The sequence below is a fragment of the Argiope bruennichi genome, chromosome 2 (genome assembly GCF_947563725.1).
Source record: "Argiope bruennichi chromosome 2, qqArgBrue1.1, whole genome shotgun sequence".
Classification (NCBI taxonomy): Eukaryota; Metazoa; Arthropoda; class Arachnida; order Araneae; family Araneidae; genus Argiope; species Argiope bruennichi.
Window position 1 is genome coordinate 70,332,869 of NC_079152.1, and position 23,709 is coordinate 70,356,577.

The 23,709-nt window shown below is 26.0% G+C and overlaps 1 protein-coding gene across 1 annotated transcript; it reads right to left on the reverse strand.

Moving 5' to 3' along the window:
- Positions 1 to 921: 921 nt before the first annotated feature.
- Positions 922 to 23,342, reverse strand: LOC129957503 (ESF1 homolog). The gene is made up of 12 exons (XM_056069836.1): positions 23,208 to 23,342; positions 20,534 to 21,162; positions 16,923 to 17,000; positions 14,984 to 15,156; positions 11,159 to 11,464; positions 9,494 to 9,707; positions 7,496 to 7,639; positions 6,594 to 6,724; positions 5,444 to 5,498; positions 5,235 to 5,269; positions 2,043 to 2,168; positions 922 to 1,167 (listed from the first exon to the last, which is right to left on the reverse strand). Exons 2-12 carry the CDS (start codon positions 21,156 to 21,158, stop codon positions 982 to 984), a joined length of 2,073 nt encoding a protein of 690 aa, XP_055925811.1. The 5' UTR covers positions 21,159 to 21,162; positions 23,208 to 23,342; the 3' UTR covers positions 922 to 981.
- Between the last annotated feature and the right edge of the window lie 367 nt (positions 23,343 to 23,709).

A 23,709-nucleotide genomic window follows, 5' to 3' on the forward strand; every position in this document is an offset into this window, starting at 1 on the left:
ACTCCCCCCCCCCTATCTTTTTCGGAATTAGGTGCTGACAACTTCCAGCAGAAAAATTCTATCACTACACATTATTTTTAATAGTTTAGAAATTCAATTCATAATTAATAGCCTCTCTCTTACAGAATGAGCCTGAATTAAAAATATAGCTATTTACATAATAATTATTATTATTCAGTAAATTTTAAGGAAATTACACATGAATGACAGTAATACCTAGGTTTGACAAGAAATACTGAAGAATCTGAAAAAAGGATGAGTTAAAATTATTACAAGCCTGACACTGTTTCGCACAACACAAGCAGTTTAAGAAGACATAATACAATCTATGTATTCAAATTTCTACCATTTTTACATAATGATTATTTATCAAATTGAAGTATATAATAACTTTATTGGGACAATAAAATTTCCTTCATCATTACAGATGGTTTTGGAATTGAAATATGGTTAATTAACATGATAATGTTTATAGGCAGGATATCTTATGTACAAATTGTGTGATGCATCCTACAAAATTCAAAATATCATTTAAACTGCTCTATACAAAATACACTGGACCACAGTAATCAAATTAAAGAGATAATTATTTCATAGACAATAAGTCCCCCCCCCCAAAAAAAATTCTAAAATTTTTATTAATACTTAATAGAAATTTTCTAAGTTAAATGGTGCATATTATTACATAAAAAATATATATCCATTTAAAATTCAAAAATCTAACTCTTCAGTGATACCAGTTTTATTTCCATACAATTTTTTTCACTAATTTTAATAAAATTTTAAAAATATTTTTAATTAATGAAACATTATCACGTTGCATTGTTTTAGACTACAGATTGGAATCTCTTTTAATTTTTTTATATATAATATGTTCATATCTTTTCTAAGAGAAAATTGATAATAACTTTGTTCAATAAATGCTCTAATAAAAATAATAATTTATTCACATATGATACAATATGAATAATATAAAATCTATCACCAATATTTTGCTTTTTTGTTTTTTCTGTTGTTATCTATAGATGGTCCTTTATTTTTCAATCTTCGCTGCTTTTCTTGAATAAATGCTAAATTTCCTTCTGTTTTTTTAAAGTGAGGATCTGAGGGGTCCAAATTAAATTCCGGAGAGGTATAAATTGCTGAAAATCGTTCATCTTCGACAAACTATTGAAAATAAAACAAGAAATTAAAAAAAAGAAAAAAAAGAGAGGACACAACTAGATATAAAAAAATGCACACTTTATGTTCTTATTCATTTAAACATACACAGCAATTTTGTCTTCGGAAATCCTTATTGTTAATGTTCAACAGAATTTATAGAACACATTTTTTTTTCTTCAATTATTAATCATTGAATTCTGAGACAAAAGTTTTCTGAAAATATGAAAAAGTTTAAGATAAAGCTAATTAAGTATGTTTAGTACAAACATGAAACTCAGAACTAAACTAAGAAATGATGCAGAAAAATTAAGCTGAAGAGAGACGGATTATAAATAAAAACATTTACAGCACTATAATTCCTTTCTCCCCAACCAATAAGTTAAAAGAATTTAATTACATGTAATTGTTCTATTAAAAAATTAAATTCAATTACATTTACTTAAAATATACCATACTTCACACAGAAATATAAATACATGATGATAAAAACATTTCATGAAAAATATGATACTTTTATATAAATTTTTTGAACAATAAAATAAATGAATTAAAATCTTACATTAAAAATATAACGAGATTCACCAAAACCAATATTTAAAAACATAAGCCAATATAACATAAATATAAGTCAATATATAATTATTAAATTTCTTAATTCAATTGTTTCATAGAATAGTTATTTCATGAAATAACTCATGATTTAGTAAAATTTCATTTTTTAACAACAGTGCACATTTCCATTACAATGCTTATAAAGAATTCTATGAATGATTATGTTTAAAAGAATAACTTCTTGCCTAAATATCTATACCTATTCAATGTATTTTCCCTTTTACACTCAATAAAGCCACGATTTTAAATACATGCATAATAAATACCTTGAAATCTTGTGGTCTTTCAGGTTCATCCTTCTTTTGCTTGTTTTTCTTTTTCTTCTTTTTAGAAGATTTTTCTTGGGTTTGATCTAATACTTTCTTTGAATCGGATATTAAGTACAATTCATCCTATTGTAAAAATAATAAATGAAATAATTGCTTAATCTAAAAATTATTAATAAAATAATTGCACTACATCTTAAATTAAATATACCATTCAACTATTATGATATCAATCCATCTTTCTTTTTATCTATACAGCCAAAAGAAACATAATTCATAATATTAGAATATTTTTTATTGACATATATTACTAAATTTTAGCATATATTACTAAATACGTATCATAGCATTATCAGTTCAGTTCATATTCAGTTTTTAAATTGTAATTTTTGCTGTGAATACAAAAGAAAATAAATAGAAAGACAGTTATATTTTCTTTTCTATCAGCAACAAAGATTTATTTTATATATATATATATTGATAGACATATGCAGCAATTTCATTAGAGGCTAATTCAGGAACCATTAAATCTTTTGGTCACTAAATATCTTTGATTAAAATAAATTTCCTTATTAATAAACTCTTTTTATTTATATTAGAGGCTTACAAACTAATAGTTTCGACCTCAATTAACAATGTTGAAATAATGCTATTTTGGGACCATACAAACTTCTAAAATACAGGCTTCCACCTCTTTTTTTTTTTTTTTTTTTTTTACATTAAACACTGAAACTCTTTCCCAAATATAAAGATGAATGTGTGTGTTGATACTCTATAAGTCAGGCTGTATAACTTACAACAACCAAATTTGGCACTTTGGAAGGTGGGAATATATACCTTCAAGCAATTTTTTAAAATTTTATTTAAAATTTCAGCTGATTTTTGCCATTTTTCTACAATAACTTCTAAAGACATTACTGCACTAAAATGAATTTTACATTATTTCAAAATTTTAAAAACTGTCTTTTAAATGATATCATATGAATAATGGAAATTTTTCCTGAATTTTAGCAATTTTTTAAAAGCCTTTTTTGCATAATTCTTAAAAATAAATATATCATTAACCTGAAATTGAAATCATTGTGTCATCAAATATTTAAAAGTATAAATTTCTTCTGTTGTTAAAATCTAAAGAAAGATTCTGTTTAATATCTGGGTAGTTTACAAAGCAAATAAAAAAAAAAGTGGAGTTACATTATCACAAAATTTGGAAGATAGATAAACCAGATATTTACATTTTTAATAATGTTGTAATGTTATGGGATTGGCTTCCATAAGAAAATTCACATGTACAATGAAGAGAACATATATAAGGTAATTAAAATAACACAGCTTGAATGTCTGATAATTTGGTAGAAACATGAACAATCTATGTATATCTAATTTATGGTGAAACAATTTAACTAGAATTAACGCATTTGATATGACACACTTTTTTGAAAACCATCCCCAGAAGATGAAATCTGCAATTCAATATCATCGCATACATGGAGTACTACTCATATTTTTGATTCAGAAATTCTTTGAAATATGATGCAACCTTGAATGAGTTAAATATAACCAATATAGCTGGTAAACTAGCCGGTTATCAAAGGCAATTACTGATAAAACTTACGATAATTACAATATTTTTTTGAAAAAGTTGTTCTACATATTGTTCCCCCCCCTCATTTTAATGCTTCCTTTTTCTATCCAAATGCATATTTAGTCACAAAGAAATATCCAGCTAAAATGTAACTAAAGCCAATGGAAAATGATCATGTGTGAGAAAAGTTTAAAATTCCAATTTATATAAATAGTGCATATTTTTTCTCCTTTAAACTGATCTAATGGATCATTTTTAATTAATTTTACTGCTATTACAATGCAACTAAAATTATGGAGCAATAAAAATGAAATTCAATTTTGCATATTTTTTCAACATACTCAAATCGGCTAAGTAAATTTTTTTTCTACAATTCTAAGCATACCAAACTTTGTTAAAGATGCACGTGGTATTGATATTCTATTGATCTCCATCAAATTGTTTGCATTGAAAATCTCAATATTTAAATCAGATGTTTGTTTAAAAACCAGATTTAATCAGTCATTTAGAGATAATCTCATTTTTATTTATTCATTTTTTTTTAACTCAACATAAGAAAACTTTTATCTCTGCTAAAAAAATTGAAAACTATAAAAAATTCAATGAATTAATCTAATTTCACATTTTCTTTTAAATATTTATATATATTTTACACTAGACTTTAAAACAAATTCCTTGCCCTTTCCTTTTTTCTACATACAATATTGCTAAGCATCCAATGTAATTATTATAGTTGTGATATCTTAAACATCAAATGAGACACTTTATTCACTTGTGGAATGCATGTTTTTATAATGAGCTATATAATGAATTCAAAAAACAAACTTTTCTTTAAATATATAAAATTTCATTATGCAGAATATAAATTATTAGTTTCTACAACTAAACACTTATGCCAAATAATTAAAATACTTTTAAATATATTCAGATTATCTAATTATGTTGATAAAATAATATGCCTTGTCTTCTACTGTTTATTTAAATTTAGTTATCATAACTTATAAGTGTTCCTTTATATAAATGTATGTAAATCAATCGGGGAATTAATAATATTCCTTCTTCATCTTAAGCCCAAAAAAAAATTTTTTTAAACCTAGAATTAATACATTTAAAGAAATAATTAAAAAAAAAATACTAATACAGTCTTTGAAAAAAAATGAAATAAACAATAACAATTAAATTTAAAATGGAAAAAAAAAATTAGATGAATAATAATGATAAGAGTAATAATGTTAAAAAAAATTAATAATATTTTGAAAATTTAATAATAAAAATAATGTTTCAGTTACATGTCTTACCCCTAAATTTTTCATTTGAACTAAAATATGGTAATCATTGCAACACCAAAAAATTAAAAACATTTTCCGATTATGTGCATAATTTTATGAATGTATCCATTCAAATATTAACATTTTTAGCCAAAAAAAATATATATGATGAAATTTTAAGAGCAAATTTAAAAAGAAAGGAACAAGAGAATGGAGGAATTAAAAAAAAAAGCAATGCACAATTTTTAAAGCTTCTCTAAATGATTTGTTTTGTAATTATTTAGAATTTTTTTTAAAAAAAGGAACTTAATATTTTTAATAAATTAAAATTATACTTACTAATTTTTTACTTTCTTCTTTGGCTGGTTTTTCATCTGAAAAGATAAAACAAAGTTTGATAGAATCACACTCAAAACTATTTAGATATTGTATATAATTATATATTATAATAAATTATATAACTAAAATTGCTATTTAGTTATATGCATCAACAAAAAAAAAATTGTTTACAACCAAATCATAAAATGAATTAAACAAAAAGTACAAACCTGTAGAAGCATCAGAATAATTTTCATCAGATTCTGAATTAGAACCTTCTTTATCCTGTAACAAATAAATGGTGAATTTTAAATAATTTGTGCATCTACTAATTAAACATAGCAAATCAAAAAATGTGTCTTGTTTTAAGTTTAAATCAATGATGTATGAATTTGTATTTTGTAATTAGTATAGAGAAGGAATATATTTAATTTGATGTAGGACAACAGCATTTTACTCCATACTGATTATGGTGCAATAAATTAAACCTCTTTTGAAAGAAAGCCTTAAAATGACATATATATATTTACAGAACTCCACAACATAATAATATAGAAGCTTTTGAAATGCTTGCCAATAACTTGCAAGTATACAAATATCAAGAAAAAAATAAATAATAAAGATGTAGAATACCAACTGTAAATATATATAAATCACTATATCATTCAAAATTATATATATAATAAAAGGAGAAAAACTCTATATACCTTATATTCTAATGAAACAGAAATATTTAAATAATGGGTTTCCTTTTTACAGTGTTATGCTTCACCATTCAGATTTAATGAATATTAAAATAAACCTCTTTTATTACTAATTCATTTTAATAATATATTTATATTATGTGCAAATAATTTAATTACAATATATGTTCAAAATAACTTGCAATGTCACTTTCAAACGATGCTACTAGTTTGTTTATAATTTCTTTTTTCTTAAATAATTAAACTCCACTCCACTAAGAGGTATGAAACTATCACAAGTTGTCTGCACTCACATTTAGTTCAAAATTCATATTCTTTCAATATGCAAGATATGTTTACCCTTTAACAATTTTTTATAACTACAATTTTACAAATTGTAACTGCATTAAAAAATTTCTAAATATTACGTAAATATTAGAATATAATCTTAACATTAAGTTACATTATAATGACTGGATTTTATCATTTTATCAATACATTTAATACAATACATTCATCACATAAACATTTCATTCAAATATATCAATTCATCATGTTCCTTATCATTATTGATACATAAGTGCCTAATGTATTTATTAATTATTAACAAAATATTTGCATTTAACCAACATTTTTTTTTTTTTCAAAAATTATATAACAGTATACCAGAAATTATATGCTTGATATCAAAACTTACTTTATTGACTGCATTCTTTTGCTGCTTTTTTAATTTACGCTCTTCCTTTTTCTTCTTAATCATTTCATCAAATGGATTTTTGGGTTCTTCTAATTTCTGTTTAACAAGTTTTTCAGTCTTCTCCTTCAAATCTATGCAGCAACAGAGAGACACAAATACAAATAAACATAACTGAAAAGAGTATTTATACATGGTAGTATAATAATGTGATTTAACAATGTTATTTCATTTCAAAATGATAATGAGTATATATTTATCAAATTACTTAACCTGCTACTACATTTTAATTTTCATACTGACTTGTCAATAACATGATAAGAATAGATTTTTCAGAAAAAGTTAGAAAGACATATAAGAAAAGCTTTAGATGAAAAGAACAGATCTTTTTTAGATATTTGCATAAGTTGCATTCATGTCATAAAATATTTGAATAAATACATAATATTTGGAGTTTGTATAAATTTATAAAAAAGTTTTACATATAAATAGCAAGGATTCAAACCTAAAAAGGGTGAAAAGTTTGATAGATATGCATATTTTTTGTAATATAACAAAAGAACTTTTTTTTAACTTCAAATTTGAATTAAAACATACAATAATATATTGGAAATAAAGTTTTAAAATAATTATCTATATATAACAAGCATCTTGCAGGAGAAAGAAAATAATGAAAAATTTATAAATAAGTAAATAATTCCATTCTTCTTCTTCTTCTTCTTCTTTTTTTTTTTTTTTTTAACCTTTAGATTTTTACTAAAAAATTAAATTTTTAAGAACAAAAAGGCTTGATTATTATATTAGAAATTTTTTTAAATTTATTATAGCTTATAATTGAATTGCTTATAAATCAAATATTTTTCTTTTTCTTTAAATATAAATAAGAATTTATAGTGTTTACACACCAGGTTGCCAAGAAATTTCCATGTCATATTTTTCTTCCTCTTCCTTTCCTTTTTCTTCTAATGACTGTAGAAGTTCTTTATACTTGGATATTCGCTCATTTAACTTCATTTTCTTGTCTTCTGGGAAGTTATCTGCCTGTTCCTCTACAAGAAAATTTTCAAAGTTTAGACACTGTCAAGTTGTATAGTCAAACAAGCAATAAATTTTACACTATTTCATTCACAGAATATATATATATATATACCTGGGCTGCTACATCAAACCACCTGCAGATTTCTTGTTAATGAAGGTCAAAAGAATGGATCATTTATAATCAAGAGAATGTCTTAATGCATATGACTTGAGGAGTTTTGAATTGCCTTAATGGTACAGTGAAATATTATATGATTCTCATATTTTTTTTAATATCTTAAATTCAATTTCATAGATTGAATTCTTATTTCAACATTTTTGCAGAACATTTATTATGACTTATCACGTGGACTGAGAAATATACTTTCAACATAACTATAATTTCCATTGGATACAGGGTCCATTTATTGGAACTATTCAATCTACAGAAAATATTCTGACTGAACTGTTTTGTGAGAATTCATCAAAACAAAAGTTAGCAGTATAAAGTAAAATAAAATTTTACTTTTTAGTAAATGATGAACAACAACTGCTAACCCAAAAAAAATTTTAATTCCATTTGCTACTTCTTGTTTGTGCAAAGCCCATTTTTCAATAATTCCCATTATAAAGGGTATCTTAATCCCTTTTGATTCCACAACTTGAAGCAACTTCACTCATACCAGAAATTATTATACTTCTTAAAATCTAATAAATAATTTTTTTTATACTAATGTAAAATGCTTTACTTATTTTTATCTAAGCTATACAAAAACTTCCAGGCCTTTTGCAAAAAAGTACTTAGAATTTATATAGGGCCTTTAAAAAATAAATCTCCAAAAGTATTCAGATTTGAAAAAGTTTTTAAGTCCCTACCACTGTTGAACTAAATGGCGATTTTTTTTTTCTTTATTTGACTTGCAAATGGAAGAAAACACTTTTTGTAGTAAAATCTCATCCCTATTTTAAGAGAGAATTTTATTTAGAACCGAATAAAACTGGAACAAAGATTTTTGCAAATAATTTTTATCATAACATTTTAATGAAACATAAGACAAATTTTTATGTGAGAAAGTGTAAGTCATTTTAAGTGAAAAAATGTAAAATTCTCAATCATAAATATTGGTGAAGATTTAAAATTATGACACAATACATTTCCAAATTTGTGAAATATTTACTATCTATTAAAATTCCAGCTGAACAGCAGTCACTTTATATAGATAGAAAAATGTAAGTAATATAGCAAGGGGGGAAAAAACAATTTTCATTTTCTAAGTTGCAACTGAAATCTTGTAGATTGCCACATTTAATGAATTATTGCTTTAAAATATTACTTGGACATATCTATTAAATATTATGGATAAAAGAGAAATGAATTTCTATCACCCATAAAACAGATTTATATCTATTTTTTTAAAGTATTTATTGTTTTTATGATGCCTATTTTGTCTAAAATGGTGGGGAACAATAGCCCAGCAGAGAATTTTAAGAATATTCTTTCAAGTTCTGGAAAAAATGCAACTTTCGATTTGAGAATTTTAATTTCATCCCAAAGAGATTTTAAAATACATTTCCGTTCAGCTGAAATTGCTATAGCGCATGAATGCATCTCATAATTTTGACCTGTAATTAAATGAGCTTGAGAATTGAACCAGCGCTGACTCTTCTAACATCTAAACCAAACTTTAAAGAAAGTATTTAACCCCAAGATATTTAGCATACACAATATATACAAATATAATCAACTTTTCTTAGAATATGATTTTAAATGTAAAACTGTCTATTCCAAAGCTGAGGTTCTGATACTGGACTATGGCAGCTCCCAAATGTATTTCAGAAAATTTTTCATATTAAACTTCCTTTATCTGAATCTAACGTTTCTTTACCTTCACTTTCACCTGATGATGAAGCTAAATAATCTTTAATGTCTTTTTCAATGTTGTCTGGCTCTTTAAAAGCTCTCTCTAGAACTTCTTGTCTCTGAGGATCAGTTTCATCCCATGTAAGGTCCACTTTAGCTTGACCAAGTGCTGTGCTTACAAAATATCTTGGTCTATACTCAGATGGATCAGGAACTTTATAAGCTTCACTAACTGGCTCCTAAAGTAATTGCATTAATAAAGTAAATTAAATATATAAAAGAAAATAAGACAAATCTTTATTTTCAAATCTATCGTTTATAACAATTTCTCCATAATTTAAACAACTACAATAATTTGTCAATATATTAACATTTTATTTTTAACAACAGCTAATATGCTAATGAAATACGATATTACTACAAAATATGCATCATATGCCAACTTTTGAGATGCAAGGTTGAATTATTTGGCTGACTTCTATTTGAAGAAAAAAAAGAGGTATTTTATGTCAACATTGTGTTTGCTTCTGTAAAGTTCATTGAAAAGTACCAAATATTTAGATAAACATTTAGAATTAATAAACTTTTCCTCCTTGTTTAGAATTAATAAAGACATAAGGAATTAAACATCTTTTTACAGCTGACATGAAAATGTTATTAAATAAAATATGATAGTAATTTTTTTAGACTGAAAAAAAGGAAAAGGTAAAAAATTTATATTCAAAGCTAAATTGAAGGAATAGTTTTAATTTGTGCAAAATTTGACAATGGAATGTATATCAACAAATTATTTTAAAATACAAAAAAAAAAAAAAAAAAAAAAAACCATATGTATTTGGAATTTCAAAAAAGTTATAAAAGGAATTTGCAAAGTTAACATTAAGTGGATACAATTTCATTCTCATTATTTTAAAGGCACAAAGTCTTATTACTAATAATTTCAATGAAATTCTTTTTTTTTAACAACCTAATGTTTCTAGGACAGCAAATTAAATAAACTAAAAAATATCAATGATTCTATAACATATGTACCACTTATGAACATTTTAACTTCTGAAATAAAACTTTTCTTTGTTCTAGCCAATGACAACAGATAAAAATACAAATAAAGTCATACTACATATAATTACAATCAGTAAAATAATCCTAATTTACTTAAATATAATTGATACATTTGAACAGGCTTTACTTAAAATAAATATTCAATGGAACAAAATTTAATATTTCAGTGAACATTTATTCAATTTTATAACTCTTTTTAATGAAATATATTAAAAAATAATTATATTAATCATTATTAATGCAGCCATTTAGTTTTCTAAATAAGGGAAGCATTGATTAAATTTAATGAAACTTTTTATTAGCAATTAAAAAAACAATATCTATATTTGCACTGATTATTAACTTTACATGTACCCAATAATTTTGATTCTATAATTTTCAAGTTAAAAAAGAAAAATTTTAATTTTTTTTAATTTAATCACATTTTTGTAATCTTTTTATATGTGAATAATTTAAAAAAATATTTAAATATGAATTTTCTGCTGAATATGAAAATGGGAAAAGGTTCAGATTTAGTTAGTATTTTGTCTAAATAATGGATTGTTTATACTTTAGCATTACTCCCACTTACAATTAAAATAATATCAACTTATAATCTCAATTGATTTAAAAATAATTTTGTACTTACATGGTCAAAAGTCGTATCATCTGGAATGAAACGTAAATCAAAGCGTACTGAACTACTTTCAAATTCTTTACCATTTAACTCCACATACAAATGATCTGCTGTTTCAGGAGAATCACAATCAACAACTGCATAGTAATACTGTAGCCTTTTAAGTTGATATTCCCTCAGTTTCTCCCTGTGAAACTTGGCTTTTTTCTTGTCCAGTTTTTCTTCTGCTTCAGGATCTAAAGTCTCCTCTACTAATTCTGGTGGACCATTTAACCTTTCGGTTTCCATGCGCTTTAATCCAAACTCAGATGGATATATCTAATATTTATAATAATAATTATTAACAAACAGCACTTTTAATTTTCCCCTAAGGAATTAAATACATGCATGATGCAAACCATGTTAAATTTAATATATAAGCACATAAATTTAGTTTTAAATAGATTTATAATGTTAAATAATTTAAGTAAAATAAAATTAATTAGAAGAATCATTAAATTAATTTAATATAACAACTATTGATTACAATTGATTGAACTAATTGATTTGATAAAATTATACATTCTCCAGCAAGGGTTTTGTTTTGTGTCAAATTCTTTTCCTTTCCAGTTCTTTGAAGGATTATCTATTCTTCTCTTTCCTCCAGGAAAGGATTATCAAACAGACAAATGCCTAGAGGCCCTCAATTTTAGAAAGCATTAAGGTCTTGAAAATTTTAAAGCCTTTTTTTCAATATGATTTAATTTTGCACTTTCAATTCATTTACAAAAGTTGTGTACTTGAACTTAAAATAAATTATTGCTTAAATTTCAGAACAATGTTTTCGGGATTATTTTTTTACAATTTCAAATTTTCTTCCAGATAAATATGGACCACTTTTTTCTTTTTTTTTTCAGTTGGTTAATTGATTCATAAGTCAACAGACTTAACAAATTGTGCATTAGAATATTTAAAATGTGTAAAAAATATTTCTGGCATTCTCCTTGAGATTACTATCAAATTTCAATAGTGGAATTATTTTATACATGAAATTCCAAAACCAACCCTCTTAAAAGTCACTCATAATTAAATTTTCTGTTATTTCAGTTTAGAACGATATTACTTAAAACTATTTATATAGAGTTTAAATAAATAAATAAAAATATCTAGCTTCATATGCTGAGAACGGAAAGAGAAGCCAGAATCTTGCATGTCTAAAGGGTTAATCTTGTCCTGCTTCCCTTAATCTAACATATATGATATTTAGATACAATACAGGGAGGTCACAGTAACTATAGGGAAATTAAAGACTGTTTCACATTAGCTTTCTAGAGGAAATGGCACCAATAATATAATGATACAATAATTGTACTAGTCCAGATAAAAAGGAATAAAATCAGCAATTTAATTGCTTGCAAAGAAAAGATTAAAGAAATTTGTTTCCCACTATTTCAAAGAGTTTATTGCTGAGAGAGAGAGAGAGCAAATAGTTTAAAGCTGCATCTTAAAATTACTAAAAAAATTCAAACATTAAATAAAAAATAAAAGATCTACAGACATTTATTGAATATTTTCCATTATGAAATAAATGAATTTAATTCCTTCCACAACTTAATTAAAATTAATTAGCATAATGGAACAATATAATATTTGTCGATACAAATGGTATTTTCAAATACTAGGTTTTCTATGTAAACCAATGCTCTTCAATCATCTGTCATTTAATCTAGCTGGAATGATATCATGCTTAGTCAGAGTAACAATGAAAATATGGGGTAAAAAAAACTATGAAAAAAAAAAACCTTTGCTCCAATTGCTACCAAAACGACTCCTAGCAGACTGATAGGACTTTTTTATGTTATATCACTATAGAAAATACAATGCAGAAGACTCGCAGAGTTATCTATGAAAATAGTGGTTGCACTGAAGATGGTTGATATCCTTAATTGATGTAAAGTGAATATGCCTGTAAAAAATATTCTGTTTTTATCAACACTTACACATATGTTTTTGATTTATCTGCTTTTAATGACTTTGTTTTACATTATACAACTTTTTACTTATCATATTTTACACTACATGTAACATTTAAAAATATTATTTTTTTTTTTTCTTCTATAAATTTCTTTTTTTTCCCCTCATCAACACTGATGTTTCTTAATTAGATAAAGCTATACATGAATCTCAGAAGTTAACACGTTCATGGCTACTTAATTTTTCATAGAATACTAAGACCCAGCAATCAGAGATGCTTAAATGATGAATGTGTAAAATTACACTCTGCTTCAATCAAAATGTAAAATTTCAAAATCATCACAGTAATATATGTATATATATATATATTACTGAGATTATTTTGAAATTTAATTTAATCCTAATTAATTTCCAAAGTTTTATCTTAATTCAGCCCATATCAACTTCATTCTAAAATGTTTTCTTATTTTCTAATCCCTTCTACCTTTTTTTATTTAATTATTACAACAGAAACTCTGTAAAATTGCTGACATTGTCAAGTTCCCACACTCAGAGTGAAGAAATAAAAATTTGTCAATCTAACACATTCATTTAAAACATCCCTATAATTCCCTCACCTAAATCAACACATGTAAAGAAATGTTTATCAAAATTTCATAGTATAAATAACTTGAGAAAAATATTTTTTCTCTCTTTTTATGCTCTTTTGCTTTTGTGCTGTGCTGTGAATGGACGCCAGTTTAATCTTGCGTCTGTACATAAATTATGCCTCTCAGGATGGAATAAAATCGAAATTTAAAAATTAATAGTGTCTTCTCTCTATTCAACCAAGAAACTGCTAAAAAAATATGTGTGTGTATATATATATATATATATATATATATATATATATATATATAAAGACGATGTTTGTTTATGTGTATTCTCTATAGTCTAAACAAATACTCAAATTTTGCATACAGATGTATCCTAGGAGGTTTCATATAAATCAACTAAATGGTTATTACTTTTATTAACTAAATTTCTATTTCTGTCTCGAATCTTTTCCTTTCTTTTCCTATGCTGATGAAGAAAGGCTGCCAATTCTTTTCCCAAACAATGCAAGAAGGCCTCATGACGTGGAAAATTATTCGTACATGTGCAGTGTTAAACTATTTTTCCTGTTTAAAGAATTTTAGAGACTGTACTATTTACTTTTTTCCAGCCAAAGAGACAAGGATTACAAAGTGTTTCCCTTGTTGTTTCAAATGCTTTTTTTAGTGCTTTATGCACGGGCAACACCACATTGTTGATTAATTTTTCTGATGTTCTTCTGAATTAAATTCAAAAAGAATAAAGAAAATAAAAAAATTTTAATTCTCATGGCCTCTAAATGCTAAGAAAATTAAATTTATTTTGAAGCATGTGCAACGTGTTACTTCCATTCTTAGTTAAAACAGGAATATTAAATTTTATGAAGTTTTGTAATGTTTAGTTATTTAATATCTTTTTTTAATATTAATTTGAATATTTAACATTAATTATGATTTTGCAACCATATTCTCTTCTATTAAAAAGTTTTTTTCTTATTTTTAATTTAGTAAAATAGACATTGTAATTCCTTATAATTTGCCTTATTTCTTTGATATGGATATTGAGGAATTAATTTGAATGACTTTGATGTTGATATCCTCATAGTAATAAAAAGTTCAAATATTATAAGTATTGAAAAAATGTACACATTCAATAGCATTGACCTTGTGCAAAGTCAGGTATATCAGCTAGAATATAATATTTCATAGCAATATGAAGAAAAAAATGGTAGAAAGACCTACTTTAACAATTTAAATTACTTGATTTACAAATAAATATGGTATTGTACAATAATGTATAAAAGAATCTTACTTTTATTGAATTAACAGTACCACCAGCTGGCTTGAATGAATTGAAAACAGTAAATAAGTCATCTGCTCGAATTCTATCCCAATCCATATTGCAAACTGCTAGTCTTTTAAATATTTGATCTGTATCAGGAGCTTGCTCATGCCATTCTTCCCAGTTATGATCAAATTCATCGGCTAAAAAAATGAAGCAATTTCATATTTTGACAAAATTTAAAGCCAAATAATGCATCATACATCCAATATATGATGCATTATTACTACAGGATACTATGCACTTCCACCACATTTAAAAAGATTTTGAATAATGGAATCTGATACACCTGTATCTAGAGAAATAGACATTTGCAATTCATAACATTCATATCTCTAAGAGTTATTTATACTAAACCAGCTTGTATAATCAATAAATAGATTTAAAATAAAACATTGCCAGTACTAGTGAAAAGATAAATTCTAGGAAGAAATACTTGAATAAAAATATCAACTTTTAATGTATCTGTACTGTAAAATAGAGTATAGTGCATTTTCTTATAACAGTTAAAAAGTCATACATTTTTTAACATGAATTATTGGAAGCTATGCAGTATAGCAAATTTATTAACAATAGATTCATGCGTAAGTAAGTTCCCTGTATTGCAAAATTACAATGTGTTATATTTCCATATAACACAGTTAAAATGCTACAATTTAATTGTATTATATGGGAAGCTACTGTACAGCGACACCCTAGATATGAGGAGAAGGAAAATACAAGTATTTTCATGTTGTTGTTGTCGTGTCTATGCATACAGTGCTAGTGCAAAAGATTAGAGTCCTCCAAAAGCCTTGGTGACAAGATATGCAAGTTCTGGCTGCGATGGCTGTGGAAGATGTCGATTGAAAGAGGGAACCGATAATGGCCTGAGAGTCAAAAACATGATCTGGAGTTAGTTGTGAATAGGGACAGTACTCGCAGATGGGATAGGATTTTATATTGGTTCGTGAGATCTTCATGCCTTTGAAATGTCCAGTACGTAACCTAGCTATTGTAGAGGAAAGGTTTCTTGGACAGTTTAGATTGGGGATTGTTGCCTTGCTAAGATGCTGGTTGTAGATCATTCACCTAGCGGCAGCATTCGCATCTGAACAGGTGACTACTTGAGGTTGGTCTTTGTCGCGTGCTTCCTTTGCAAGGGCATCTGCACATTCGTTTCCCTCAATTCCAATATGAGCTGGGATCCACTGGAGAGTGCAAGGTATATTTAGTAAATGGAGAAGGGTATTAATTTCTTGCGTTACTGTTGTTTTATCGTTATATATGGCTTCAAGTGCTGATTTTAAGTCTGAGAAAATCACAATTTCTTTTATTGAATCGTTTAGAGAATGAGAGCGAAAATAGGTAACAGCCTCTTTTATAGCGATTAATTCGCTTGTGAAGTTTGAAGCAATTTGGCCAGTGGGTATTTTGAGTTATAGTATTTTCATTGCATTCATAATTTGTATTTATTCCAAAAATTAATTTTTGCATATAATAAGTCTATATACTTTTTTTTTTAATATTCATTTACTTTCACAGCCAATGTGTTTACATGCTGATTTTCAAATTATGCCAAGATTGCCAAGTTGGTGCTTTATCACAGAGATAAAAAAAAAAAAAAAAAAAAAAAAAAACCCTTCTTTTTTTCTTGATTTTGTTAATTCTTGCTGTGTATGATGACACATTTCCCCTCAAACTAAAGTAAATTGTCTACTATTAATTAGGATTAATGGAGGCTCATAATTGTATGTTTGTATAACTTATTTCATGACTATTTGAAATCAGCAGATAATAAGTAAAGTACTTATACTGCACTCTTATTAGGCATTTATACTTTTTAACAATGTCACTCTTAATGCAATGGTAAAATTTATAATCACTTAATACATAATTATAAGGTAATACTAAATAAAATAAACCTTACGGTCAGCAAAAATGTCATTAGTGGTATCTGAATCATCCGAGTCATCTGAATCAGAACTGTCCTCTTCAGCTGAAGCATCTAAAATGAAGATAAAAAAAAAATATATATTTAACAACTATTTACCTTCCATTTTTTATTACTATGACATTTAAAAAATACTAGTAGGGGAGGGAGGGGTAACTTTTTTATATATATAAACTCTCAGTAATTGAAAGTTTACTTGATATTGGAATAGTTGAAAGTTTCACTGCATCTTGAGTTTCTGGTGACGCTTTATAAGCCAGATAACAGCTACGAGACATGAGAAATTTCTTTTGTCTAGTGGTCTTGTTACTCGGCTACGAACCATAAGGCTGCGAGTTCGATCCTCGCCTATCGCCAATAGCAACATTGGTGACCCGGACGTGATACGCAAACTTCATACAACTGTTGTGACGCCCTCTACCAGAAATAAATAAATAAAAAAAATGAAGCTGATAAATAGTCAGCCAATAAAAAAATGCAGCTGATAAATAATCAGCCAATAAATAAATGAAGCTGATAAATAATCAGCCAATAAAAAAAAAATGGATAAGGCGCAATAGCCAATATATCACCACTAATAACAGCAAAAACAGGACAAAAAAAAAAAAAAAAAAAAACGTTTGTCTCACCTCCGACGAACTGAAGGGGGAGTAATCTGGTGACGCTTTATAAGCCAGATAACAGCTACGAGACATGAGAAATTTCTTTTGTCTAGTGGTCTTGTTACTCGGCTACGAACCCAAAGGTTGCGAGTTCGATCCTCGCCTATCGCCAATAGCAACAAGTTCAATAATATGCAATGAAACTGAACAACAGGTTTAAAATTTCATTTACAATTTTGTTCAGTTCAAAAAAAAAATGCAACTATCAATTCTATTAAAATGAAAAATATTTACTAGTTGGTAATTATGAACATCCAGTGGATTCAACTGAAATTCTATTATGAAATTCATATGAATATATAGAATGATGAATTCCTTAGTTATCTAATTTTTTTAATTTATTTTAATATAAGCATTGATGTTTTTAGTATTGAATTTTTAAAACTTATTTTATTTCATGCCTGATCGAAACTTTCAATTTTTTTACAAATATATTTATTTCAAGATATATGCACGAAAATAAATTTTACTTTTGTTTAAAAAAATTAAATAATTTTCCAACTGACTGTTATTTAATTTTATAAAGAATTTAACCTATTCTTGAATTTTCAAGAAATCAGGTACATATTTTTAATCAATTCTAATACCATTAATCAAAAATAATTCTAACCTTACAAGTTTATTTGAAGCAATTCTTTATTTTAAAATAGATAGTATTAAATTTGATTTTGTTCCTAATTTCATATAAAACATCAAAAAATTAGTGAACAATTTTGATATTATTTTTCTGTTTCTTCATGTCAACATTAAATAGTCTCAACAACACGATACTTAATGATTTCTCAATTTATTTTTAATTATAATACAAATAGAATTACAATAAAAATAAGTGAGAGAAAGAATTAAAGAATTTGTTTTCTCCTAAGATTTGATATGTGAAGTTTCATTTTGCAAAGTGCAAAATATTGCATGGGTTAATGTGCATGTAGGGAGTGCAATACCGGTATACCGAAAACTCGTATTTTGAGCCATTTGTACAATTTTGTATTACCGGTATTTACAAGCATAAATACTGTTTTTTCGATATTTACTAGAAATTTATTAAATTGTCTCCACTATATGTTCAGGGATCGCCAATGATGTGTGGAAGTGCTTAAATCTAAATTAGAGAAACATGGATTATCCCTGAAAGAAGATATTGTATCCAGAACGACTGATGGAGCAACAGTTATGAAAAAAGTTGGAAAGTTGATTGGTGCAAATCAGCAATTGTGCTATATTCATGGAATTCAATTAGGAATAATAGATGTGTTATAGCAAAAAAATAAAGAACAGAAGAATCCAAATACTGTGAATATAGAAACTTCAGATTCCGACTTTGAAGAGAGCGAGAGTGATATTGACAATGTAATTGTTGAAGAAGATATTGCTAATGATGATGAAATATTAACACATCAAGAACTGCTTTCTATAATTTATAAAGTTCGAAAAATTGTTAAGATATTTAAACGTTCCCCTACAGAAAGTGCCATATTACAAACATATATATTAACTGAAAATAAAACAGAATATATGTTAATATTAGATTCTAAAACATGTTGGAAAACAGTTTACTCCTGATGATGGAATGATTTTTGAAACTGAGAAATTCAATCCAAAAAGTAATAATCGACTTAAACCTGCAAATTAATTTTTCAGATAGTGAATTCAACTTAATATCTAGAACTGTATCAGCTCTACTTCCAATAATACTGGCTGTGAGGCATTATGTCGGAGAGATCCTAATTTATTAACAGCTAATGCAACAATAAATTTTATGTTGTCATCACTGAAAGAACAATACACATCACTATTTGAAGAATTATATATTATATTGAAAAATTGCACAGAAGAAAGGCATACCAAAATAGAAAATGTCTTACAGTATTTACAGAATTATAATGATTTTAAAAATGAAAATGAAAAGAAAAAAAGAGACTAACCAATTCAAATCTGATTAAGTTTATAATAAACTTTCTTAAAAATTTTTACCCACAAACCTATCCACATTCAGAAGAATTTGGTACAGTTATAGAAGATTATGATGACACTAATGTCGATAGTGAAAAGGAATTGTCTCTTGAACAAAAATTAGAATTATCGATAAATAAAAAAATTTCAACAAACCAAAATACAATACAGAAATCACCTATATCCAAATCCATCCGACGAGGAATTGATTTATTTGAAGATGAGGGATTTAGAAGTAAATACTTGGAAAAAGTATATTGCGCATTGCTAACAGTACCACCAACTAGCGTAGATGCTGAAAGAGCATTTCGTGCAAAATTTTGTGCAAAAATTACATTCTAGGCTAAATGGCAGTATAATTGATGCATTATGTTTTTTAAGATCACATTTCAAAAATTTGTAATAGTACCACAGAATGAATAGTGATATTTACACTTTTTTGTGATTTAAATAAATAAGATGTTTTACTTTTTTGTGATTATTTACATACAGTTATAATTTATAAGTTACAAATTATTTTTTATGATATTTACACTCTCTAATAAAACAAAGAAACACCTGTGTTTTCTTTCTTTTTCTTAAATTTCTAATACCGGTATTAAAACCAATATCAAGATCTAAAAAAAATACTGAATATCGGTATTGAACTTTCAGTCCAATATTGCAAATGGCAAAATGAGCCAAAATTTAGACAAATTCTAATTTCACAATATACATCTCTAATGCAGTCAATCTATGCTTATATAATATCATAATGTAAATATCCTATTTAATTGTGGAATTCATTCCACATCTTAAAAAAGAATTAAAGACTAGTATCAAATCATAGTGCAAAAAAATAATTAGATCGTTTATGGCATATACAATAATATTTTCTATATATCATAGCAGATCAGAAATAAAATACTCAAATATTATATAAAGAATTTTTTTAAAAAAATATCTTCTTTGAATTGATCTACAAATAATACATACTTGACAACTTTCCATCAGATAAATCATCAGATTTTTTTGACTTGAGATTTTCAATTTTAACTTTTTGTTTTTGAGAAAGTTTTTTATTCCTTTCAGCAGTTACTGAATTATTATTCAAATTCTGTGATTCATCTTCTGAATTAACTGATCCATCGTCTTCTTCACTTGAATCTGTAATATTATTCGAGCTTACAGCATTTTCAGGCAAATCACGAATTAGTTTTGGAGTTATTGTTTTCTCTTCTTTCAAATGTTTTGATTTTTTACCCTGCAAATTTTTTCCTTCAGTTTCCAATACATCAAATGGCTTATCTTTTTTTGACTTTTCATCTTTTTTAATTTTCAAAGGAGATGCTTTTTTTCCTTTTGTATCTTCCTGTTCATTTTCAGAATTTTCTGAAGATTCTTCTTCACTTGAATCCTTTAAATTATATAGTTTCTTCAGCTTTTCAGAATTTGAAAAGTTAACAACACGACCACGTTCATCAATTCTATTATTTCCTTTAAATTGTTTATGCCTCAACAATTTTTGAAATCTTTTATCAATTTTAACTTTTTGAACATTTTTTGGAATGTCCCTACATCTCGGATCTTTAACCAAAGATTGAAAACGCTCATCTTCCATTTTCCTGCAAATTAAAATAGAAAACTTAACATGATATTCAAGATTTTAAAAATGAGTATTTTTAACAAATAATTTAAAATATATATTCCAATTTTTATAAATAAAAAATACAAAGGTTCAATAAAATTCAAAAAGAACCTTAAAAATATAACTTTTTTTTTACCATGTATTATTTAATATTTGAACTGTTTGTGCATCAACTACATACTAAGTATTAATAAAAAAAAAAAGGGAGGGGGAATGATGTCATGTTTATTGCAACCAATTAATTAATCAGCAAAGATATTAATCTAATCAGCTAAAATTTGACTATGTTTGTCAATGACATGTGATTAACCCATTAAGTTTACCAATGCCATACAGTTAAATCAAAAGTTTGCTAATGGTATGCAGTTAATACACAAATATAAAATTTTAAAATGCAGTTGAGAATAAAAACAATTTATTTACATTAGCCGTCACTATTTCTTAGCAACAGAAATCATTCATCTGGCAAACAAATGTTCAATTTATGTAATGGAGAGTAACTCAATATTCAAGAATAAGATGCCTTTTTAGCGATTTGATTCATTTAATTTAACACATTGCTTTAAGAAGCAACATATATAAACAGGGATGGTCTTGTAATTTTGATCAAATGATCAGAATCATATCTAGGTAGGTGCAATTCCATTTTCCAGAGTTTTACGAGTGAAGTAAATTATTAAACATAGATATAAATTTAGCATATATCCATAATCAATGAGGATTGTTAAAGGAATCTATACCATAGATCAAATTTTGCAATTCTTATCCTAACTCTGTATCATCAAAGTACAGAAATATAGTTTTCAGAAGAATCATTTACAATTGATAAATATAAGCAATAGGTAAAAAAAATATTCTTTTCAAGCTCCCCAATAGCGAGCTGTTATGTTCCTGCAACAGTTACAAAAATACAGTATAAAGAAACAACAGTTTTAAAATGTCAGTTTTTGGTTAGAAATGCTGTATATAAAATTTAGATGAATACCAAGCACAACAAATGAATACTTTAAAATTGCATGTTGCAACAGTATATGGTGAATTCAAAGTGGATTTTAGTTGCAGCTAAATTAATGAGAAATTATCATATTTGGCATAAATATTAGAAATATTATTTCTAACACTGCAGTGATCTGTTTGGAAAAACATGCTAAATAAAATTAATACCATCATCAATAAAATTAATTTCAGCTTAAATTTTTTTATCATAACTAATAAGTTCTTTCTTATTAATATGAGTTTACAGCTACTTTTTAAACACAACAATAAAAGTTTAATAAAACTCGAAACAATACTTCTAGTTAATATGCACGCTGAAAGACTTCATTCTGCCAATTTAATTAGTAGGAAAAAATTTTTAGTTAAAAACTTTTTTATGCATTGCATAGATCATTAATTTAATGTCTGTTTCAATCGAAGTAAGATCTTTTAAAAAGAAATTTTAATAAAAAATAAATTTTTTAGCTACAAAAATGAAAGACATTTCTTTTCTTTAGTTGAGAAATATTTAAGAATTCTAATTAGCCAATCCTGAGGTAAGGCAATTATTCATAACTGTTAACTTGTATAACAAAAATGTATAAATGCCTCATTCCTCCTAAAATTAGTCATCATAATATGATGCGACAACTATTCAAAACTATTCCAAGCATCCTAACAGAAATGTAGGACGTAAAACGAAAACAATTTACCTTAATCTGAAACTTATCCTAAACTTCATGCTTAAAACTAATATAACAATTCCAATCCATCAGCATTATTTATATATAAAAAAATTCCGTTATTTATAAATTATGAAATTCTTAATCAATTCTAAAATTTATAACTACTTAAACCAAGAAAATATGAGGTAAAATACGTATATATATAGTATACGTATATATATAGTAGTAAAATATATATAGTATTCAGTCAAAAAAAATTGTTTGTCATCAATCTGAATTGTAATAAGAATATTCAAATTAAATAACACTACATAATATTGAGAGTCACCTTTTAAAAATAAACATGCTATTTTAAACTTACCAAGGTCACGTTTAAAATTTATGCTCTGCAGAAAGTTTATATCCAATAATGGGAGAATTTAATTTTTCCGATCGGAACTATAGCGACCACATGGCTGAACAAAAATAACGGGGAGAGAAGAAAACATTTTTGCTTCACTTCACTTTTCCGAGAGGTTATCTCTTGGTTCAGTGTTTTGATTGGCGTAAAATTCGTGCCGACAGTTTATCTTGCAAATATTTCCTCGGTTTTTGCTTATAAATGTTTCTTTCTCTAATTCTTTTGTAGAAATCTATAGCGTTTGGTCGATCCTGATGAAATTTAAAACACGTTCTCTTAGAAATGGGAAAGTTACTGTCAACATTAGAAAAGTCTGAAAAGGTTGTTAAAAGTTAAGCGTTTATATGTTGTTGTTATAAGCGGTGATATGTTTCAGCTGACTTTTAAATGCTCTTTCTTAAAAATGGTTTTTACACGTTCTTAAAACTCAAAACATAATATTTTTTCGATACCAATTTCATAT